The sequence below is a fragment of the Parasteatoda tepidariorum genome, chromosome 10, assembly GCF_982258835.1.
Source record: "Parasteatoda tepidariorum strain Cologne lab strain chromosome 10, Ptep-v5.0, whole genome shotgun sequence".
In the NCBI taxonomy this organism is placed as follows: Eukaryota; Metazoa; Arthropoda; class Arachnida; order Araneae; family Theridiidae; genus Parasteatoda; species Parasteatoda tepidariorum.
In genome coordinates this window covers 11,243,355-11,264,617 of record NC_141764.1, presented here as the reverse complement: position 1 = coordinate 11,264,617, position 21,263 = coordinate 11,243,355, and the positions used below count along the sequence as shown (strand labels likewise).

Genomic DNA, 21,263 nt, shown 5'->3' with positions numbered 1-21,263 from the left:
CCAACTTAACAATTACAACTTAATAATTACAAACTTAAGTAGGGGTTCTGGGAACGCTTCGCGAATATCCTCCTATAAATCAGTTCCAGTAAACAAATAATAAAATAAGTGTTTTTAAATAGACTAATCATTTAGATAGACTAAAAAGGTGAAAGTTATAAACTTGTATGACACTTTGAATGAAAAACGTGGAATGTATCACATTAAAAAAAGAAGGAAAAACGACGATAATTGCTTGAATTGATAAAAGCTTATGGTAAAAAAGAATTAATATATCATGATGGTCAAAATTATTTAAAATCGAATTTGCATTATTTCTTAAATACATTTTAAGAAGTTTTACTTACCGTGGGAGTTGGTGGGTAAAATATTATCTTGACAAAGAAAAATAATAATTTGCTAATTAGTTTTCTTTCTTTCTTTTTTTGTGAAACCATATTCTCATCTTCGACGATTACTTTTACTTAAGCATCAAGTTTTGTTCCATTTCAAAACAGGGTCTAAATTTCTTTATAAAAGGGTAATACAATATTTCCCTTTTGTTAGCAGATGTTTTATTTACTCATCAAATTTTAATACAGTAGTCAGGTGCCTTTTAAAAGATGTTAAAAAAATCGTTTTCATTTTCAAACAAAACTTTTCTTTTAATTTTTTTTTCTTTCAACAAACAATAGAAAACGATTTTACAATTCTAAAGATCATGTACTATTTTTTGACATTACGTTTAAAAATAAATATTTATTTAAATCACAATTTTTTAAAGTGATTGCTTAAAAAAAAAGAATTAAAAAAAAGAACACGAATAGTTATGATATTCCTTTATTTTAAAGTATTAAAATATAATTACATTTATTTAAATATTAGATCACATACACTCTTAGTACTTCGAACTCAGAGGGGAAGGTAAAAATGTCCAAATTATCAAAAATTCGAATTTAGAATGAAGAACACTCATTTCACTAAGTTATTCAAATTCAGTCACTCACTTGAAAAACACTCATTTCACTAAAATATTCAAAAAGTAATAATATACTTTAAAATAGTGTATTTTTAATGATTACCTGCGAGTTGTAACATATTAAATTGATTGTTAATCTGATAAATAACCTACACTAAAATAAAAAACGAATCGATAATTCTGGGACCATCTCTTTAACCGCTTCCCTTAACAATTTTTTTGAAGAAAAAAAAAATGCTAAAAATCAACATATTTTTTTTATTTCATTATTGAGAACTAAAATTAAACCTAATACACAAGTTGTAAGTTGAAATTTTTACTCTTTAAATTATAAATTAAGTGTTGATTTATTATTATTAATTCTTAGTCTAAATTAATAGAGCTTTGAATCAAATAAAAAGTAACAAATCTATCTACCTACCTAAATTTATCTACCTACATGTATGATAAAGTACAACAAAAGAAAAAAAAGTATAATTCTGAATAAGTTTTGTTCTAGTGAGCGAATTTTCACATATTAAAAACCGACCTTAATGGATTTAAGGAGTAAACTTAAATATTCTAATTAATTAGTGTTAACTATTAAGTTACGAAATCAGACCCAAAAAAAAAAACGTACTTTCTTCGAATAAATGATTTTTTTCTTTTTTATTGACAGATAGGGATTTTCGACTAACAAAATAGCCCGAAATTGTGGAAAATATGGTTCCAGAAATTTAGACACGAGAGCGGTCTTACGTTTGGGGTTAATTTAACTTTTTGCGTATTTCGTTATTTCGTGGACTTTTCAAGCAAAGCAAAACATTTTTGCTCACAATTATAAAATTTGTTTTCCTAAGAAAAAAATTTTCTTTTATTATTTTTTAAGTAACTGTCCAAAAAATTTTTTTAATCAATGTGAGTCAATTTTTATCCTTTTCAAGCATGTAACTTTAAATGACTAAATTTGAACGAAATCGGTTTAACAGTTTCTGAGATATCTACTTTAAAAAAGTCGGATAATTAAAATTTGATCTCTTGTGAACTACTCTGCAGATTTCATTCTAAATTTGTATTAATTTAAATTTTGCCATAAATAATATAAAATAGTAAATAATATAAACAATCGAAAATAATAAATAGAAAATAAAAAATACTTATTAAAAAGCATTTATTTTTTGCGAATTATCTTTAGTTTAACGAGTTTCGTAGATAAGAGTAAGAATTTTTTTCAATTGCTCTGCAATTATCGTTAGCAATTAAAATAAGGCATTTTATATTTTGCCAATTCTTTGAAATGAAAACGGGTCTTTTAAAATCACTTTGTGGCGCGCTATCGATGTTAAATAAAGTTTGCTAGTTTAAAAATTTCTTTCATCTTTTTGTGGAAAAAATGTGTTTAAATTTATGAGTCCGTATTAAAAGTTTTTAAAAAGAATCACAATAATATTTTTGAATTTAGTATATTAAATTCCTCGTTTAATTCATATCACACGTCTGTTGAGGCGAAATTTTATTTTAAATTTAATCAAGATCTTCCTTTTACTGTTCTGCTTTTTTGATGCCTAACACCTCAAAGAAACATGAGAGCGCAGCGTTATTTTATTTAAATACTGCAAATACCGAGAATGAAAACTTATAATAATGATTGAATGAATGATTCTTTACCTTCCCCAGCAGCAGTTAAATAAATCCAACTTTTTTGGCTCATCAGTACAAATCTAAAGAAAATTAGTCACACAATCCACGAACGAAACTCTCCAATTCAAATTTTAATAATTTAATTGTTAGAACGTAATCCCAAAATCAGTCCAAAAATTGATAAAATATCACCAACCTGAAAGAGCCTGATATTACTAGCTGAGCCTGATATTATCAGTGTGGTTTTGTGTATAACTAAACGCATCACTAATTTTCTACTTAAAAAACATAAGAGATATAGTATTTAAAATTGCCTGGAATCATGGGTTTGAGTTTCCTTTTTCTAAAAATCTTTCAACACTGCTCTCCATCTACTAGCCTTGATTTCCGTAGAATCATTCCATACTTTGAAAAATTCTAATGATGATCGAACTATAGTTTGTCTACGGTAAGAACTCCCCCTTGCACACAAAGTCTGAGGCCGCCTGCTGCTATGGAAGCAAGAATAGCGCATTTCAGGGAGGGAAGCTTCTCTTCACTCTAGGGCTAACACAATAGACCGAAGAAAAATATTACTTTTCTCTGGTCGATCTGAGCCAAAATCTGTCCTAAACAGTGACCCTGCACCTCTACTTGAAATAGTTACACTTCGTTACCATAGTCTTCGCCACGGGTCCCGACGAATGGCTAGGGGAGTTCTTACTTTAGACAAACTATAGTAGCCCACCGTTACCAAATGTTTGGAAATCTATCCTTGTTTGATTTCTACATCTTTCCCATCTGAGATTCTCATCCTTCACATTTTTTTGTTTTTTAAATCTGTTTTCATCATTTACAGTGTGATTTGTCCTCATAATGACATCTGTTTTGTTGAGTATTTCGAAATGAATTGTTCAAGCTAACGAAATTTTTCCATCGCTAAGTATAGGTGTTTCATTTCTGGTACTTATAATTATGCAGAAATTATTCTAATTAATTGAGTCTGGAATGCATTAAACAAATCATACTTCAAACAAACTAAAACCCTATATCAGTGGTGGGGAAACTTTTTTTAAGACGGGCCATTTGTAATAACTAGACAATCGTAGCGGGCCAAAGAATAATGCTTAATCGTTAAAAAATTTATGTGTTCTATAAACATATACATATATTATTACATACACTTATTATTTTTATAGTAAAAAAGCAAAAGGTAAGAAAATTATAAGCACAAAATATAAAATGAATTTAGTGTAGTTCTTGATGTGAAGTATTATCACTTTATTTTCTGGTGTCATTACTGGTTGATGGTGCATGAGAAAAATGAAATTGAGACTGTTTCTTCAAAATTTCATCATAGTCCGGTTCCATTTGCGAAGCAGAAATTCTTAAAACTGATGAAAGGTGCTCATCTGTAATTCTGTTTCTTAAAGAAGTTTTCCTAAGCTTCATTGTTGAAAAGATTTGTTCGCATATATAAGATGAGCCGAACATTGTCCTTATCTTCATTGCATGAGTAATTAGATTTGGGAAATCATCTGGACTTAAATTTTTATAAAATTCTAGTAATGGAACTGTATGAAAAGTTTGTTTCAGGAGAGTATTACAGTTCAGTTCTATTAACTCAAGTTGAAATTTTGCATCAACTTCTTCATAATTAACATTGAATGGGGTCGCAAAAATACTAAACTCTGGTTCCATTTTTCTAAAGTCCTGAAATCTCCTTTCAAATTCTGAAGATAGTTTTCTCAAATTAATTTCGTATTTTTTAATCTTATTGTTTGATATAGTGAATTTTAAAGATTGTATTCTTGGAAAATGAGAAAAATCAGATTTAGAGATCTGATTAGCAAATAATAATAACTGTAATTTGAAACTTTTCAGGTATTGCCAAATATCGTGAAGAAACTGATTTTTCCCTTGCAATTTGAGATTAAGTATATTCATGTGTACGAGGAGGTCTGTGAAAAAAGCGAAATCAGAAAGCCACGTTTCGTTTTCTAAGACGTCAAATTGATTATAAATGTCTTTATCAAGAAGAAAATTCACAATATCGTCTTTTAAATCCCAAATTCTTTCAAATACTTTTCCAGCACTTAACCAACGAACTTTTGAATAATGCAGGATATCGGAATGCTCAGCATGTACGGACTCCAAAAACTGTTGAAACTGGCGATGTAATAATCCTCTGGAACGAATCATATTTATTAGTTTTACAACAATATTAAGTATATGGTCAATATCTAAAGCCGATTTACAGAGAGCATCCTGATGTATAAGGCAATGCAAAAAAACATCATTTTCCGGATACTTAGAATTAAATTTCCCAACAAATCCTTGATTGATTCCAACCATATTGGGAGCACCATCTGTAGTTACATTACATAACTTATCAATAGGTAAACGAAGTTTATCGATGCAATTTTCAAATTCACAAAATATATCGGCACCAGTCGTTGTTCCTTTCATTGACTGCAGCCCTGCAAGTTCTGTAATTTCAAAGTGGGCGTTGATTCCTCTTACAAATATGAGTAACTGTGCAGTATCGCTGATATCTGTACTTTCATCCATGGTAATTGAATAAAAAATAAATTTTTCAGTTTTTGTAGTCAGTTGTGAAATTAGATTTTTATCAATATTTTCAATTCTCTCGGTGATTGTTCTTCTTGAGAGAGACAGTGACTGAAAATAATTTTTCTTTTCAGGGCACATAATATCGCACACATCTATCATGCACTGCTTTATAAATTCACCATCTGAAAATGCTTTATTAGATTTAGCAATATTATAAGCCAACACATAACTGGCTTTCGTAGCGTATCTTTGAGAATGATTAGCTCTCTGAAATAATTGTTGTTGACTTGATAAATTTTTTATTAAATCTTTCGATTTAATTTTTTTCACCTCTTCACTTAGCGATGAGTAGGAGTGGTTTTCATGTTTGCTCTTGAAATGGCGTTGAATGTTATATTCTTTTAAAACTGCAACAGTTGTATTGCAAAGTAAGCACACAGGTTTTTCTTGAAATAAAGTAAAGAAATATTTCCACGTCCATTCTTCTTTAAAAACTCGACATTCTGAATCCACTTTTCTTTTTTTAACATCCATTTTAGACGTTACCTACTACGGAGAACAACACACAGAAACGCAATTGACGAAAGCTTACTGCTAACTAATGCTCTTGTGCGGGTCCTCTTAAAATGAAATTATAATTTTATTAAACTTTTATAATGTTTATACAAAAATTGTAAAGCAGTTTGAAGCAAAGGAAACAAGAACTAGAGCAGACGCAAATCGCGAAGCTTTTTGGTTGTGATTGGTCAATTCATTTTCATGTGACGCCACAGTACCCTCCTCTTTGGATATTCATGGGCAAAATTCTGTATTCATGAAATTAAAATAGTTCTTCAATATTTTGATAACTGTCAATTAATGGCCTATTATATTTTGGAGAACTTCGTGAATTTATATTTCCCAGGCAAGATTGAGTTCTATTTTGGAAGATTAAAATTGCCACTCGAGTATAGGAACGAAAATCAGTTTAGAACTGCTTTTGAGTCTTCGGCCCACGGATTATTGAGGCAGTGGGAGTTTCGAGGATTACACGAACAATTACTCGAGTCACAGGGGGTCGTTGCAGATGACTGACTAAGTCGCTAATTAACTGATCTTCGGGCGGCCTCGCTTGTATTTATACCTACCTGCAAGGATTGTTCGGGAATTGGATTTTTCCGGTTCTTTCGAGAAAACAGAACAATGAATCGAAAATGCGAGAGTGTCTGGAAGTTTCGAGCAAAGATGAGTCATCTGTTTAGGTCGGATGGATTTGTCCAGAATACTATTGTGTTTTGAATATCGCCGCAGGTAGTTTTTATGCGGGTCGTCATATTACGAAGTAAGAACGAGTTCGAACATTCTCACGACGGCACTCTTAAACGGGCCGGATTAAACCTTTCCGCGGGCCGGACTTGGCCCGCGGGCCATAGTTTCCCCATCACTGCCCTATATGGATGATCTGATGTGTAATCAAAATTGAATTGAATTTTGCAAGAACTGATTGATTTGCAAGCTATACTTAGCATACATTAGTCCCAGAGCAGACTAAGAATATTATAAACAGTAACTAAAACCTTCAGGCTAACAGTGAGAGATTTTTCTCTAAATGTAATGCAAAAACAATTCAATTTCACAAGTGTGTTTCATCAAAACATTTTATTCCTTATTGGATTAAAAGGTTAAGCATTAAGAACCATATAAATCCCTTTTTTTGCGAAAACCAAATCTTTAACCTTTTTCTCTTTGATGTTGGTAATAGAATAAAATATCTGGCGTAAGTCTGTCTCACATGAATAAAATTTTGCTAGAGTAAGAATTTAATTTTCAATGAGAGGAGCATAATAAATGACTTAATAAAATTCCTGAGAAATTGTTACAAAAACCACATGATTATGTATTAAAAATAATACAAATTTGATAGAATTCATACACTTTTGTACATTTTCAACAGATTTTTATCCATTATTACTAATCAACAAAAATAAAATTTATTTTAAATCTTGTGTCTTTTTTTATAATAAGTTAGAAGATTCTTACAGTAACAACTAAAATTACTTTTAAATATTAATTTGTGGATCGTAATTTTAGTTTGTTTAAATATATAACAATCTAATCAGTATTAACAAAAACATATAATAAAAGAAACGTCCAGAAATTCTCAGATAATCAAAATGAAATACAGCAGAACATCGAAGGATTCTTTCTCACCGAAGAATTCTTTGTGAACGATAGATACAGGACTACACAAGTCAACATAAAATATTCAATAGGGACTTGAAAATATATAAAGAAAAAATAAAGAAAAGGTAATAAAGAAAAAAAATGGATTTGAAAATTAATAAATATATGATAAGAATTTGAAACTTTAGTTGAAAAATTCAAGAACAATTATTATGAATTTATAAATAATTATGATGCAAAACAAAGAAAAGTACTCGCATTTATTTATTTAAATCATTCAGAAAGTTTGGTTTGAACACTCTTTTCTTCTTACCAAAAACAATAGATTTTTGACATTTGTGACAGATTGCTATTAATTTTTTGCAACAGAAAATAGAAACTTTCTCAATGTTCCAAATGCTTTGAGGCATCCCGCTAATGTTGACGCTGTTTGTAGACCTGTTTCGCCATTTTCATTGGTATCATTTTGCATTTCTTCAAATTAAACTTGAATCAAGCACAAGTTTCAACATTTTCGTAAACTGATGCATAAATATCAAGCTTGATGTTTCAATCATAATCATCAAACTGTACCTAATATTCATTTTCTTCCTTCCAGAGGAGTTACTATTTTTCTTTCCAAAATGAAAGAACTTAAGAGAACAATGTTGGGCAGCATTTCTGAACGATAAGCGAGGATATCCACTAGTTTCAAAAACAATCTAAGCAAGTGTTTTTGTTAGTATAAGAACAGCATTTGTAACGAAACATTTCAAACAAGATGATACAAACAGAGAAAATGAAATATGAGGGAACAGTGGAACAAGGTTTGACTGTACTTAATCTACAAGAACATTTTTCTGAACATAAACTAAGCCAAAATACTTTATTTGTAGAAGTAAGTCTCAAAAGTAACTAAGTATTCATAATTTAAAACCAAGAAAAAATAATTTATCTATTTTATGAAAATAAATAATTACAAAAATCGACATAGAAATACAAAAAGAGATATAAAAAAAATAAATATTTATTATTTTTAAAAAAAATACATAACAGTCAACAGGTATCAGCTTTTGGTGTGTTGAAGCAACGAGTTTCTAATGATGAGTAAAAGCGTATCTAAAATATAGGTGTTCATTTTAAGATCCTGAATTTTGCTAAAAACACTTGAAATTCCACAATTTAAAGCTTCCTTTGATTTAATCCAAGGCACAAAGGACACTATTGCATATAAATGCTGACATATCCTGATGATATCTTGACCCAGATAACCATCTAACAAAAAGAATACGGCACCTCGCTTATGAATGTTTTCCAAAATGGCATCTATTTCAGACAGGCACTTTGTGACTGCGCAGTCAAAAGTCATGTTGTTTCCAACGTGTGACCAGCAAGTAATCTTATCTATTTTAATAGTAGAGTTCTTAAGGGACTCTGAGTGAGTTGTCAAGTAATTAGCGAGTTGTTCTGATGCTAGTTGAGATAAGAGTAATTCTTCAGCAAACACGTTCAATTCTCCTCTGTCGAAAGGATGTTCATCGCCCTGAAAAAAAGAGTTAAAATGAACTTTATGAAAACAATTTAAAAGAGTTTTGGATGAAAATACAGTTGAACCTGTTTATCTCGAATCTTAATCTAATCTAATATCTCAATCTAAAAATGATTCGTTAGAGTTTAGAAGTGTTCTTATTTTTCGTAATTTAAATATTAAATTGTGATTTCTAATTATTTATATAATTTTTTTTTATATTTTGATATTTTTTTTAATATTTATCTTTTCCCTTTTTGCAAGGAACTAAAATATTTATTTTAAAAGTGATTACTGTGAAGTCATCTGTATAGATGAATATAAATGTTATTATGGCTTGTTTGTTGTATTCTTGTTGTTAATTAAGTTCAACAATAAGACAAAAAAAAAAACTTAAAATAGAACTTTTTAAAAATTAAATAGTTGGTTCCATCTTATTATTCTCAAGATTTTTTTTTTTTTTTTTTTTTTTTTTTTAGGTCTTGATCATCAGTTAAAATAAAAGTAGAAATGTACTGAAAATATACAAAATAATGCTGAGTAAACTCAGTAGTTTTTCCCCTACTTTTTATGGTTACTTTTGTGCTAAGAAATCATTATCAATCAATGTTGTTTCAATTTTACTAGTTATAGAAATGGAAAAAAAAAAACTTAATTGGAAAAATTTATGACGCATTTTATTTAATGAGGCTATTTTCATAGTGCTTGTCAAATTCTAAGGAATGAGGGTATTGTCCCAAAAAAATTTAAACAGAACAAGAATGTAGCTATAGTAATATTTAACAAAATTTTTAAATAGGTAGAATTAAGGAAAAATTAAATTTCAAAAATTCAAATATCTTTTAGGAGATTTTCCCCAAGATTTGGAGTGTGCAGATTTTTTTGAATTTTGCAACCTCATACCTGCCAACTTTTACGCATTTGGCATCAAATTTTATTTTTATATTTAAAGTGGTAATAAAATGTATACTTTCTATATATTCCTAGCATTTATAAACTTAATTTATAATCTTTTTGATCACCAGTATTTAAAAAAAAATTTAGCTTACATATCAATATGTAAGACTTTTATGGTAGTCCGCATTAGTTTATTTAAAATAACACGTATGTTTCTGTCTAAAATTGAAATTTATATTCCATATTACTATCACTGGGGAAAATCATCCTTAAAAGGATTAAAAGTTGGCAGGTATGCAACCTTGTTATCAGATTCATAAAATACGCAAAAGTATTGCTTTTGATTAAAATAATCAGGACTTAAGCATAAGAGATTAAAGAGAAACTAAATAATCTGTTTCCTCACCATATTATCCAACACATTTTTCTCGTACAAAAGCATCCAATTAATAAATATTCCTATGTAGTCTTGAATTGAGAAAATATCCAATTGTAAAAAAATTCTCAGCATTTCTTCAAGGGCTTTAGTAGAAACAACAGGTAATACTTGATTATCTAAAAAAAAATATAAAGCCTCAACAAAGAGAAAAAAAATACAAAATCTTGAATAATTGTCCCTAAAATAAGCAATTTTTACATTTTAAAACTGAATTAAAAATGTAGTAGACGCATATTGTAAATAATTTTTTTTTTAAATGAACATACAAAAAAAAAAAAAGAAGAATAGTATAGTACGACTGTCAGGAGAACTCCTCCAGACATCTGTCTCCAGTCGTGGCAGAAACTATGATTATGAGGGTAAGTCATTTCTAACAGGGGTGCAGAGTAAAAGTGATATCTTGCAAAAAAGTTGCTTGTCGAATTTCATAATAGATTATTCCTGTAGATATTTTTCAAAAGAGTTTGTTTTAAAAATTAATCTTTAAACATTGATTTTTTATCTTCTTAATTAGATATTTATTAATATTTATTAAAGCGTTACAGTTCTTAAAATTACATAGATAAAAAACACATGTAAGAAATAATGTTATAGAACTTTCTATCTGTAGTGTAAATGCTTTATCTCATCGTTTAATAGAAGGTATTATAGAGCTGCATGGAAATAAGATTCTTTTTTATAAAAACGAAAATTGCACTGAAAAAACACAAATGCAAATTTGAAATCGAAAATTGCTTTTTGTTAAAACAAACACCAAACTAATATTTATGGCTAGAATTAATTTAATAATAAATTTTGATGTCAAAATCATTCATAAAATTTCAATTATTTATGTATCTTTTAAATAACAATGAAATTTAATACATTTCAAGCTTCATTTCCGAAAAGTCATATTTTCACTAAAATGTCCTTTCTTAGGCAGGAATAAAAAGACGTGATGTATCCAGTTTATGAAATACTTATTCCAATTCTATGCATGTAAAAACTATTAATAAATTAATCACTTATAAAAAGAAAAGCTACAGATAAGAAATCTAAGCCTCTTGAATATAGTGATTAAAGAAAGATAAATATTTTTTTTCAGAGGAAAAAAATAATGATCGAAAAAATAATAAATTTAAAATAAATTTACGTGTCACAATGTCTTTAATGCCGTATTACGGCATGAAAATTAAATTCAAATAAAAAATATGACTTTAAAACAATATTTACACTTAAAAATATTTCATTACATTTTAAAAAATTTTTAAAAGAAAATTTTCAGCTTTTTCTTCCTCATATAACTTAACTTTTATTTTAAAATTCAAAACTAGTGCAATTTTATTTCCAACCACTTATAAAATTTTTAAGACCATTTTGGAAAATTACGCGCCTCACATGAGTATTGCTCATAATCTGCCTTCCATTTGTGAGTAAAAACAAACAAATCAGAAATTTCCTCACCCTGTTAGATGCTTGTGTAATATTGGAATGACCCCTCATTATATAATCAAAATTGCATACCATTATTATAAATAGTTTGAATTTTCACAACAATATTGGCAGCGATCTCTTTCACTTCAGGTTCATCATCAGTCAGAATAGCTAAGAGTGTTTCCCATAAATACAATGCAAGATTACCTAATTTAACAAAATGCACAAAAAAAAATAATAAATAATTTTATAAGCATTTAGTGATAAAAAAAATTTTTTTTTAAAGATCTTTGCCAGTTAAAACATTAATATACAAAATAGAATGGAACTATTAAGTTCAAAATAGCAACTGAAGATCAAGGGAAAAGTACAATTTATGTCCATGAAAACTAAATTCTTAGAAAAAGTAATATCAAGGCAGGAAGACTTTTTTTTTTTACCAAACGGTTAATTTTAACTGTGTAATAACTCCTCTTCAAGAGAACCAATTTCTCCATTTATTAATTTGTCAAAAACTGGTAATTCTCAAAATACAACAAATTGCAATCTAATTGTCTTATTTGTGAAAAATATGCATAAACCATTCTTCCCTCTTTATGTTCAACAGATAAATAAATTAGTAAAATATATGAAAAATGATTATCATGCAAAATATATATATATATATATTTCATTGTAAATAAAATCTACTCAATTAAAAGAACATCAAAAAATCAATTATTTCCTTCAAATGAAACTAAAATGAAATGAAGCAATTTTACTTAAACAAAAATTTCAGAATTAAGGAAGTTTTAGAGAAATATAGTGAATTTAGGTGGCACACCAAAGGAGGTTTTAGTACTGGATTAAGAGATCTAAACCTTAAATTCTATTGAACACTGGTACTGGATTATCACAGTTTATATTACAGTCCTACGAAATTAACATTCTTTTCAAGAGCTTCTGTTGTGTACAACACCATTTGTTGGGAAGCTTTATAACTAAATTCTGAAAATTTTATAGCCTTCACAATAGACATAGTTCGTTCACCATGAGTCGGCACTCAGCTCTACCTCCTTGGACGCAGAGTTCATTTCACCGCGGAAGTGAGTAGACAAACATCTCCACGCTTGAAATTGAGACAACCCTTAATGCGTGCTAAACACAAACAGTGAATTCTTTTTCAGTCACTTACTTCGCTTCATTATTTTCTATTATATCTTTCGTTACTCTAGCTATTTAAATATATTTTAAATTTAAAAACGGCTGTTTTCCCAGCAAAATGTCTCAAAAAGGACAAACTAATCACTCAAAAGAGAGAAATATCATAAAAAATGGTGCAAAATATCATCAAATTTATAAAATATTTAATGTTAAAAAAATGCTGATAAATTTTATGAAATAAATATTTCTGCCATACGATTGCCAAATAGCAGCCTTATCAACCTTCTAACAAACATAGAGAAATAGTATCGTCGCATACCACATGAAGAAGGCAGAGCCAAGTGCCAACTCCAGATGAACGAGCTTTATATTATTTGTTTTATTCTTTTATCATCCTTTTTACCAAGATATTTTTTTAAAATCAGTTAGTCCTCTGCTGGAAATCCTGTATTTAAAAGCAAATTAATTTTAGAAAGTTATTTTCTTATTTCTGAAATATTTTTAGTCAATTAACGCATTTGATTCAACAGAAAATTAAGCAAATTTAGGAAAAATTTATTACCAAATATTTTTGATTGATTGAAGAAGGATTCGTCACAGAAGTCTTGCAAAATCTTTGCTACGAGTTTTCTTCTTGGTATGGAATTCTCAGGCTCAGCATTTTTCTTAAATGCTTGGAAACTTCGTTCCAGAATCGAAGAATATTCATCCATCTCCATTACTGAAAAACTCTACAAAATATGCAAAAGAATTAAATTAAATTGCAAGTCCATCAAAAGCATAGATCAAAGGCCTTCACGTTAATCAATTTAAACAAAATAATGCATGTTACATGAATAAATAATCCCTTAAACGTAGATTGGAAAAATATACTTGATTAATTTTACTATAGTTAATTGTGAGCCCAACTCAAAAATCTGAAAAATTTTCTAAGTAAAATCATTAATGACACATTTAAAAAAATTAACGTCTTTATAAATTTAAATCATTGATATTTCCACAACATGAAATTCTATTTAAATTATATGCAGTGTAATTTAAATGAATAATTATGTATAAGTTTACTTTTATCTCTAATTACATTTATTACTACCAGAAAAAATATTTACAAATGAAGGAGATGCCAAGCATAAATTCTAGTTCTAATGTTTTTAAATGAAATATAAAAAAAATTTTATACATAAATGTGATAGATGATATCTTAAAACTTCTGAACCTTGGATTTCCGGAAGCTTCCGGATCGCGGTTAGCGAAAAATCTGGAAATCTGGATTTTTTCCGGAGCACAATCATCTCTGATTGATATAATAATGAAATTTCATATTGTATGAAGATGGCAAAAGTTAACATATTTCGAGTGCTCTAATATCGATTTCCAACTTGTTGCAAGTTACTGAACTTAAGGCTGCACATTCAGATATTTGCTTATGTCAAATAAGTGAACTCAATTTGGAAGTTTCGAATCAATCTAAGATGCTCAAGGGATGAAACTTTCACTCACTAGTTCGCCATTGGCAACTGAATATTTAGGGCAGACTAGTAAATTCTGTTATATAACTGTGGGCAAAAAATAAAATATTTTCAAGTTAGTAAAGGATTTGATTGACCTTTCAAGCTGTTTTAGATCTGATGATAGAATACAGTAATTTTAACTCTTTTTATTCACTTTGTCTATTATGGCACAAACTTCTGCTGTAAGGAAAAGTTATTTTATCTACCATTATCTTCTTGATCAATGAAAGTACATTATTAAACTCCATAATACAAAAGTATTGCAAACAAACAATTCAAATTAATATAGTTTTAAAAATTACCTCATATTTTTTCAGTAACAGGTTGCTAACACAAATAACTGTTTTACCAATCAGTAAAATAAGGGAATCCACTATGTCCTCTCTGAAAAACAGAAACAGCAATACATTATTGAATCTACAAAGAACGAAATTAATTGACTATTTCATTCAAAATCAATGCAATCCAAACAAAATAATTTACTAACCATACATTACAGCTAGCAAGTGAAAGCTGAGGCAAGTCTAGGTTGTGAACACCTATGTTCAACTAGTAAATAACATTGCAATTTTGAACTTAATCCAGAAAACAAGAGAACTTTTGGATTAATCATCAGCATTAACATCCTTCATAAAACTAACCCTTATAAATAGAATAAGGTGAGAGAAACCACAAAAAATTCCAACGATTAGGAATGGAACTTTAACCCCTGGACCTTATTATGGAACTTTAACCCCTCTACCACGAAGGATATTTTTATATTGGCACAGATTTTGGTTTCGGCTGGAAGACGAATTGCAGGTTGAGGATAATGGAAATACACATCTCATAATATGAATAATATATAAGTGCAATAATTTTTGGCACAGCCAAATCCTGTTTAAGCCAAATCCGAAATATCGAAAATTTCAATGTAACGAATTTTTTTCAAATCCCCAAATGAATCTCTATAGAACCAATGGTTTAAAAATACCGATATTACGAAATTGGTAATTCAATGTAACAAATATTTTTCAAATCCCCAAATGAATCTCTATAGAAACAATGGTTTAAAATTACCGATATTACGAAATTGGTAATTCAATGTAACGAATATTTTTCAAATCCCCAAATGAATCTCTATAGAAACAATGGTTTAAAAATACCGATATTACGAAATTGGTAATTCGATTTAACAAAGTAAGCAGCAAGTCTCATTTTATCTCCTCATCAAAACACTTTTCCATTCTTCAAAAGTACAGAATTATCTCAGAATTCAAATATTTTTGCATCTTCAAAAAAGAAAAAAAAGGCTTCAGATAGGAAAGGGATACATCAAAAAAGATGAATCACTCGGAAGGGACCACCCTGAAAAGACTAAACCCCAACCCATTCATGTTTGAAGAGGTAAAAATGCATGTCATTTTCCAAATAAGTGATTTCCAGTTCAGTTGTTTGAAAATATGCATAATTTGGAGAAGTTTGTAATTTCTACTGGTTCTAAACCATTTGCACAGAAAAAAATTACGGATTACGTAATTTCTGATAAGTAAGTATAAATCCGTTGCTCCTTTCAATTCAATTGTTTTGGTGAGCTTTGAAAATATTGATTTAATATTTTCTACACATAGAGTACAAATAGATCAAAACTGTAATTAAATGCAATACTTAATTTTTTTATGAGAAAAATTCCAATACAACAAAATAATTTTGGTTAATGTTGAAATTCGTAATATCGGTTTAACGAATTTTCGTTAATGCGTAGCGACTGCTAATTGATTCAAAAATTGATTTTATTCTTGTAATGTACATACTTTAACATACTTCATTCTATTTTATTCCTGCATTGATATCATTTGTGCAATTAAAAACAAAATAAAAAAATTTTAAGCATGTTAATAACAAAACAAATTGACAGTCTTTAAAAGTGTGAAGAAAAAAGTTTGCCAAATGTTATTTTTCCAGTTTACAAATGCTCTATTTAAGTTACACTATTCCTTGAAGACACAACCAACTCTATTTAGATTAGCTGGGGGAATAAGACGCCCAGAAGCTGAGTGGTAGAGCTTTACACTCTCGCACCACAGGTCCTGGGTTCGATCCTCGGACCAGGCAAGGTAGACTCAGCCTTTCATCTCTTCAGTGGGTACCAAAATGAGTACCAAGCATGCTTGGGGACTAACCACCAACTTGAACATCTGCTCCTGCACCCCAGAGGCCAAGGTCAAGAAAACTGAGATGAGCACCTTCGCTCTCTATGGGCTGTCGAGCCACTGAGTTTAGTAGAGGGAATAAGAACAAATAAAGTGGCAACACTAATAGAAGTGAGGAGCAATCTAAGAGATGTCCTAGTAAGCAGCAAAACATGGGAGAAATTGAACTAAACTTTCCTGCACATTATTTTGTTAAAATTTCTAACTAATGGACAAATGTTTCTCTCCAAAACGTAATATTGAAGAAATTTGTTAGGTTTATCAAATGGAATATAAACAACAAATGTACTAATCTTTGAACTGAATCATTCTACTTACCTTTCACATTCCTCAAAGAAGGACAGCAAACATTCTAATTTCTAAAAATTAATAAAATTAAAATAATAAGTGAAAACTAATATATAGGTGCATATCATTACATACTGTAACTAACTATACTGCACAACCTAAACTATAATGCATGTTTTATTATATTCATAACTGGAAATCATTACGATTTAAACAAACAATTTATGTGACAGTGCAACATTTTTTTTTCATAGCTTTAGTTCAAAATATTATCAGTAGAAGGAGCTGCTTTGACTGTTCTTTCTGTTACATTACAATGTATTTGTTAGGTTGCTCTTAAATAAATGTTAATTACAGTGGGCACAAATACCACTAAAATAACAGGGGGTTGGGGGTTTCGAGTATTTGGGTGCTGCTATTCTTCTACTAAACAGTCTGATTTAAAAAGGGTTGATTGTTCCTCATGCTGATGCTGAATCATAATAAAATTTGCGATTTTTAAGTATTTTTCTTTCATTTAGACATTGACGAACTTCAGTGCCATCTGTAGATAAAATTTTGAATTAAAACCAGAAATTCTAGGAACAAAAAATTTATGCACTGTCATATAGCTTTTTAGCAAATTTTTATAAAACGTTTATATGTTTTTCTTCTTTAAGCTTTTAAAAATCGTCAATATATTTAAGACACTCTGTATGCATGCAGATGAAGTTCGTAAAATCAAAACTTCAGAATAAGTCGGAACATTGAGTATTAAAAATTCAAGAACTTTGCAAATTTTAAAGTTTTAATATATTTCAAGTTCAATATTTTTTAAGTTTAATATGTATTTTTTAATATTATTAAACCGAATACTTAAATCAAAAGTAAAGTTATTTTATCAGGAGTAAAGACAAAACATTGTAAAAATTGACATTTTTTTATAATAAGCTATCTATTGCAAAAAAAATTTCATCTCAAAAATAAATTTTTTTTATTAGTTTTTTAAAATTCTATTTTAGAGTTCATAGAATAGATAGAAAATAGTTGTCAAGCCAATTTACTCGAAATCTATCGTGAGACACTTATGTTGTTTTTTCAACCAAATGGCAGTATTAAACATTCAATAATTAAAAAAAACAACTTACATTCAATGCGTCTGATGAATATTCAGCCTGCACGAATGACCATTTCAACTCAACAGCGTGAGGCATTGAGCATAAAAGCTGACACAGCTAAATAAAATAATACAATTAACAACTAAAAAAATAATGTATATTTTTACTAATAAACAATTGCTACACATTTTGAAAAAAAATCATACAAGAATAATTACTGCGTTACAATTTTATAAAATATGAAATAGAAAGAAACAAAATTATTATAATTTTTTTTTTAAGCAAAAAAAATAATATTGACTAAAACAATATCTTTACCAAAGGGAAAATCACAAATTTTAAAAATATGTAATCTTTCTTTGGCACCAAAGTATTATCTAAAGCATATAATTTGAAATAAAAGCTTACTTTGATAAAATATTTGAAATTTGTGAAATAAATAATAGAATGATGGAATCATTGTCATTGATAATATTGAATTGAATCAAATATCATATTACCGTTTATGACAATTAAACAAATATCTATGTGGAACCATTATGATTAAAATGATGAGCTTATAAAATTTTCCTATGATTTAAAATAGTCAAGTTGTTATGACAAGTGCAACCAACTTATCACACAACAAACTTTTTACTGTTTTTTACAAAACAAAGTTAAAAATGTTCTTCAATTGCAACTCAAATGTAATTTCACTTTTGGGTTCTTGATTGTAAAATTGGTTCCATCAAAAAATCTTGATGGTTTATGTAGGCTTCAGTGCATCTCATAATTATCCAACATCATTTGATGGTCACCAGCATCCAACATTTTCTATTATGCATTCATGGTTTTTTATAAGCCAACAAACTTCTATCATAACATGATTTTACTCTAAAACTGTGATGATTAACCATCAAGAAGTTTGATTCTCATGGACCAACAAGCCACGGTGATCTGCGATGGTTCCAACTATACATTTCCATGATGGTTTAATTGGAATTCTTGTTGGTTCTCAGGAATATACCATCTGGTATTTGTATGTTGGACCATCATAAATCAGTGTGAATTCCTACATCGGAGAGATTATTGTTCGTGATCCTTTCAACATTAGATTTCTAAGAAACTATGATGGAAATTTCTGATGGTTCAACATAAACAAACCATCAAAAAAAGTTGCTATTCTTTTGCAGGACCATCAGAAATCATTCCAAATTCCTACATTGCAGTGTGATGGTTACTTGTTGGTTACTATAAAAAAATGAAATGGCTCGTGATGGAATTATTGACGTTTACCATAAAAATTATGTAGGTTCATCAATGGAAAGCGAACAAAAATTTTGACTAAGGAAAAATAATTTGAAAAAAAGTGTAAAAGTTAGTAAATACAAAAAGGAAATATAAAACATGGTATGTAAATTGGATTTAAAAAAAATACTTACTTTACCAAAGCATGTAGAATTTTTTCTTTCATTATGAAGCATATCAATGAGACACACCACTAACTCATTTTGCTTTAAAATACTCTGGAACCGAAGTTTGTGCTTTTGCATCAAAAAATGAATGGAAGATTGAGGGAATCCTTCTAAGAATACAGGTTCAACAAGAAATTCATCCAATGAATTTTCAGCAAACCAGATCAAAAGCTGTACTGCAGTACATTTAACTGATTCATGTGAACAAGCTAGTAAGTCCAGGAACAGATTACATTTTGAATCACTGTGTTCTTCTGTTAACATAGAATGGAACGTGATCACAACACCTGCTATCGACAAATAACGATCTTTATCAGGGCCTGCTGGAGCTGATTTCAGATCCAGCAGTAAGCTCTCTTGAATACACTGTCCTTCCTTGACACCTTTTGAAAAATTTATGTCTTTATAAATTTAAATCATTAAACTCTAATGAAATTATATGCAGCATAATTTAAATGAATAATTATTTATAAGTTTACTTTATCACTAATTACACTTATTATTCTACCAGAAAAAAATATTTACAAATGAAAGCGGCCGCCAAGTATAAATTCTAGTTTGAATATTTTTAAATGTGCCATAAAAATACAAGAATACAAGAATTTTTATACATAAATGTGACCGATGATTTCTTGAAAATTTTGGACATTGGATTTCTGGAAACTTCCAGATCGCCGTTAGTGAAAAATCCGTAAATCCAGATTTTTTCCAGACCACAATCATCTTTGACATTGTAACAACAATGTACATAGGCTCGGGACCAACTCCTTAATTAGATTATCCTTAAAAGCTGATGTGTAAATAATGCAATTATTGAAGAAACAAAAAAGACAATTCAAATTAAAAAGAAGAAAAAAATGATATATTTCATAAAAATTTTAACTCATGCTTTTAATTTATTCCTATGTATGCAGAAATAAGAAAAAAATTCATTATTTTCAAAAATAGAATTCTCTGCAAGCCACTGTGTGATTATAACTATTTAAAAATGGACTTATTTACTTCCACTTACCAAGCAATAGCCCAATCGCCATTGAGTGAAGAATAATTTCTAAAAAGGCAGCTTTGGTTGCGTAACAACTGTTGGAGCTGTAAAAGAAATATAAATAAAATCTGACAGATGAATTTTAAACACCAACCACAATACCTAACAAATATTAATTTAAATCAAGGGGCAAAATCAGTGATTTACATTATCACATTTAAAATCTTGTTTCATTTTTAAAAAATTAATAAGTCTAAACTATAATAAATTCAGTGGCACAACAGCCCATAGAGGGCCAAGGCCTACTGTGCCCATCTTAATTATTTTGACCTTTGGGCTCTGGGGTGCAAGAGCAGATGTTTCAGCTGGGTGGTCAGCCCAATTTTAGAAGTAAAGATTCTGATAATACAACACATTTTTTACCTGCCAGAGCAAATAATATTATTTTAAAATATTAAAATTATATAAAACCTTTTAAAATGCCTAAATAGTCAAATTTCAAAATTTTAAATTTTGAGAAAGACATAAAAAAAAATTTAAATATCCAAAATTCGAATCACAGAGATGGCAACTTTTCAAACTAGCTATCAGTAATCAGAAGTATAATAGCACAGAATTTATGCAGTTAACATTAACAAAATTCAAATTAGCACAATTTTAAGGCATATATATGTACCACTTAATTATATACAGGTATGTAATATTAATAAAATTATGAATGAATTTACTATGAAATTTTAAAAAAAAGTAACACTTAAATACAGGTATTGTATTAAAATCTATACAACACTGAAATTTTATACTTCACCACAAAGTTAAATTTATCACTTACATTTGAAACATTGCAAAAATTTTGTTCACAACTTTTCAGATTTACGTTTATGATTTTTTGCTTTTCTACAAGGATAGAAGATAAAGTTTCAGAATAGCTTGTTGGAAGAAGGAAAATTAGGTTTTTTTTGCTTTTTTTATTTCGTATTTCCATTAAAGCGTTTTTGTTTTTTATTAATTGTTTTAAAAATTGTTCACGAAATAGAAAAAAA

At 28.8% G+C, this 21,263-nt stretch overlaps 2 protein-coding genes across 3 annotated transcripts in view; both read right to left on the bottom strand.

The window, feature by feature from the left end:
- Positions 1–3,838: 3,838 nt before the first annotated feature.
- On the bottom strand, positions 3,839–5,128 carry LOC147802154 (general transcription factor II-I repeat domain-containing protein 2-like). The gene has a single exon (XM_087153815.1). It carries the CDS (start codon positions 5,126–5,128, stop codon positions 3,839–3,841), a length of 1,290 nt encoding a protein of 429 aa, XP_087009941.1.
- Positions 5,129–8,287: 3,159 nt separating this feature from the next.
- LOC107446669 (tRNA (32-2'-O)-methyltransferase regulator THADA) overlaps positions 8,288–21,263 on the bottom strand; it is a 71,389-nt gene continuing 58,413 nt past the window's right edge. The window contains exons 31-39 of one of the 2 annotated variants that reach the window (XM_087154099.1): positions 20,248–20,324; positions 19,203–19,618; positions 17,812–17,898; positions 16,715–16,755; positions 14,507–14,588; positions 13,256–13,424; positions 11,641–11,757; positions 10,105–10,253; positions 8,288–8,816 (exon numbers count right to left, since the gene is read on the bottom strand). In XM_087154099.1, coding sequence (XP_087010225.1) covers positions 8,340–8,816; positions 10,105–10,253; positions 11,641–11,757; positions 13,256–13,424; positions 14,507–14,588; positions 16,715–16,755; positions 17,812–17,898; positions 19,203–19,618; positions 20,248–20,324 — 1,615 coding nt within the window. In that variant the 3' untranslated portion in view covers positions 8,288–8,339. The remainder of the gene's footprint in view (positions 8,817–10,104; positions 10,254–11,640; positions 11,758–13,255; positions 13,425–14,506; positions 14,589–16,714; positions 16,756–17,811; positions 17,899–19,202; positions 19,619–20,247; positions 20,325–21,263) is intronic. The other variant, XM_087154100.1, reaches the window with a different exon arrangement.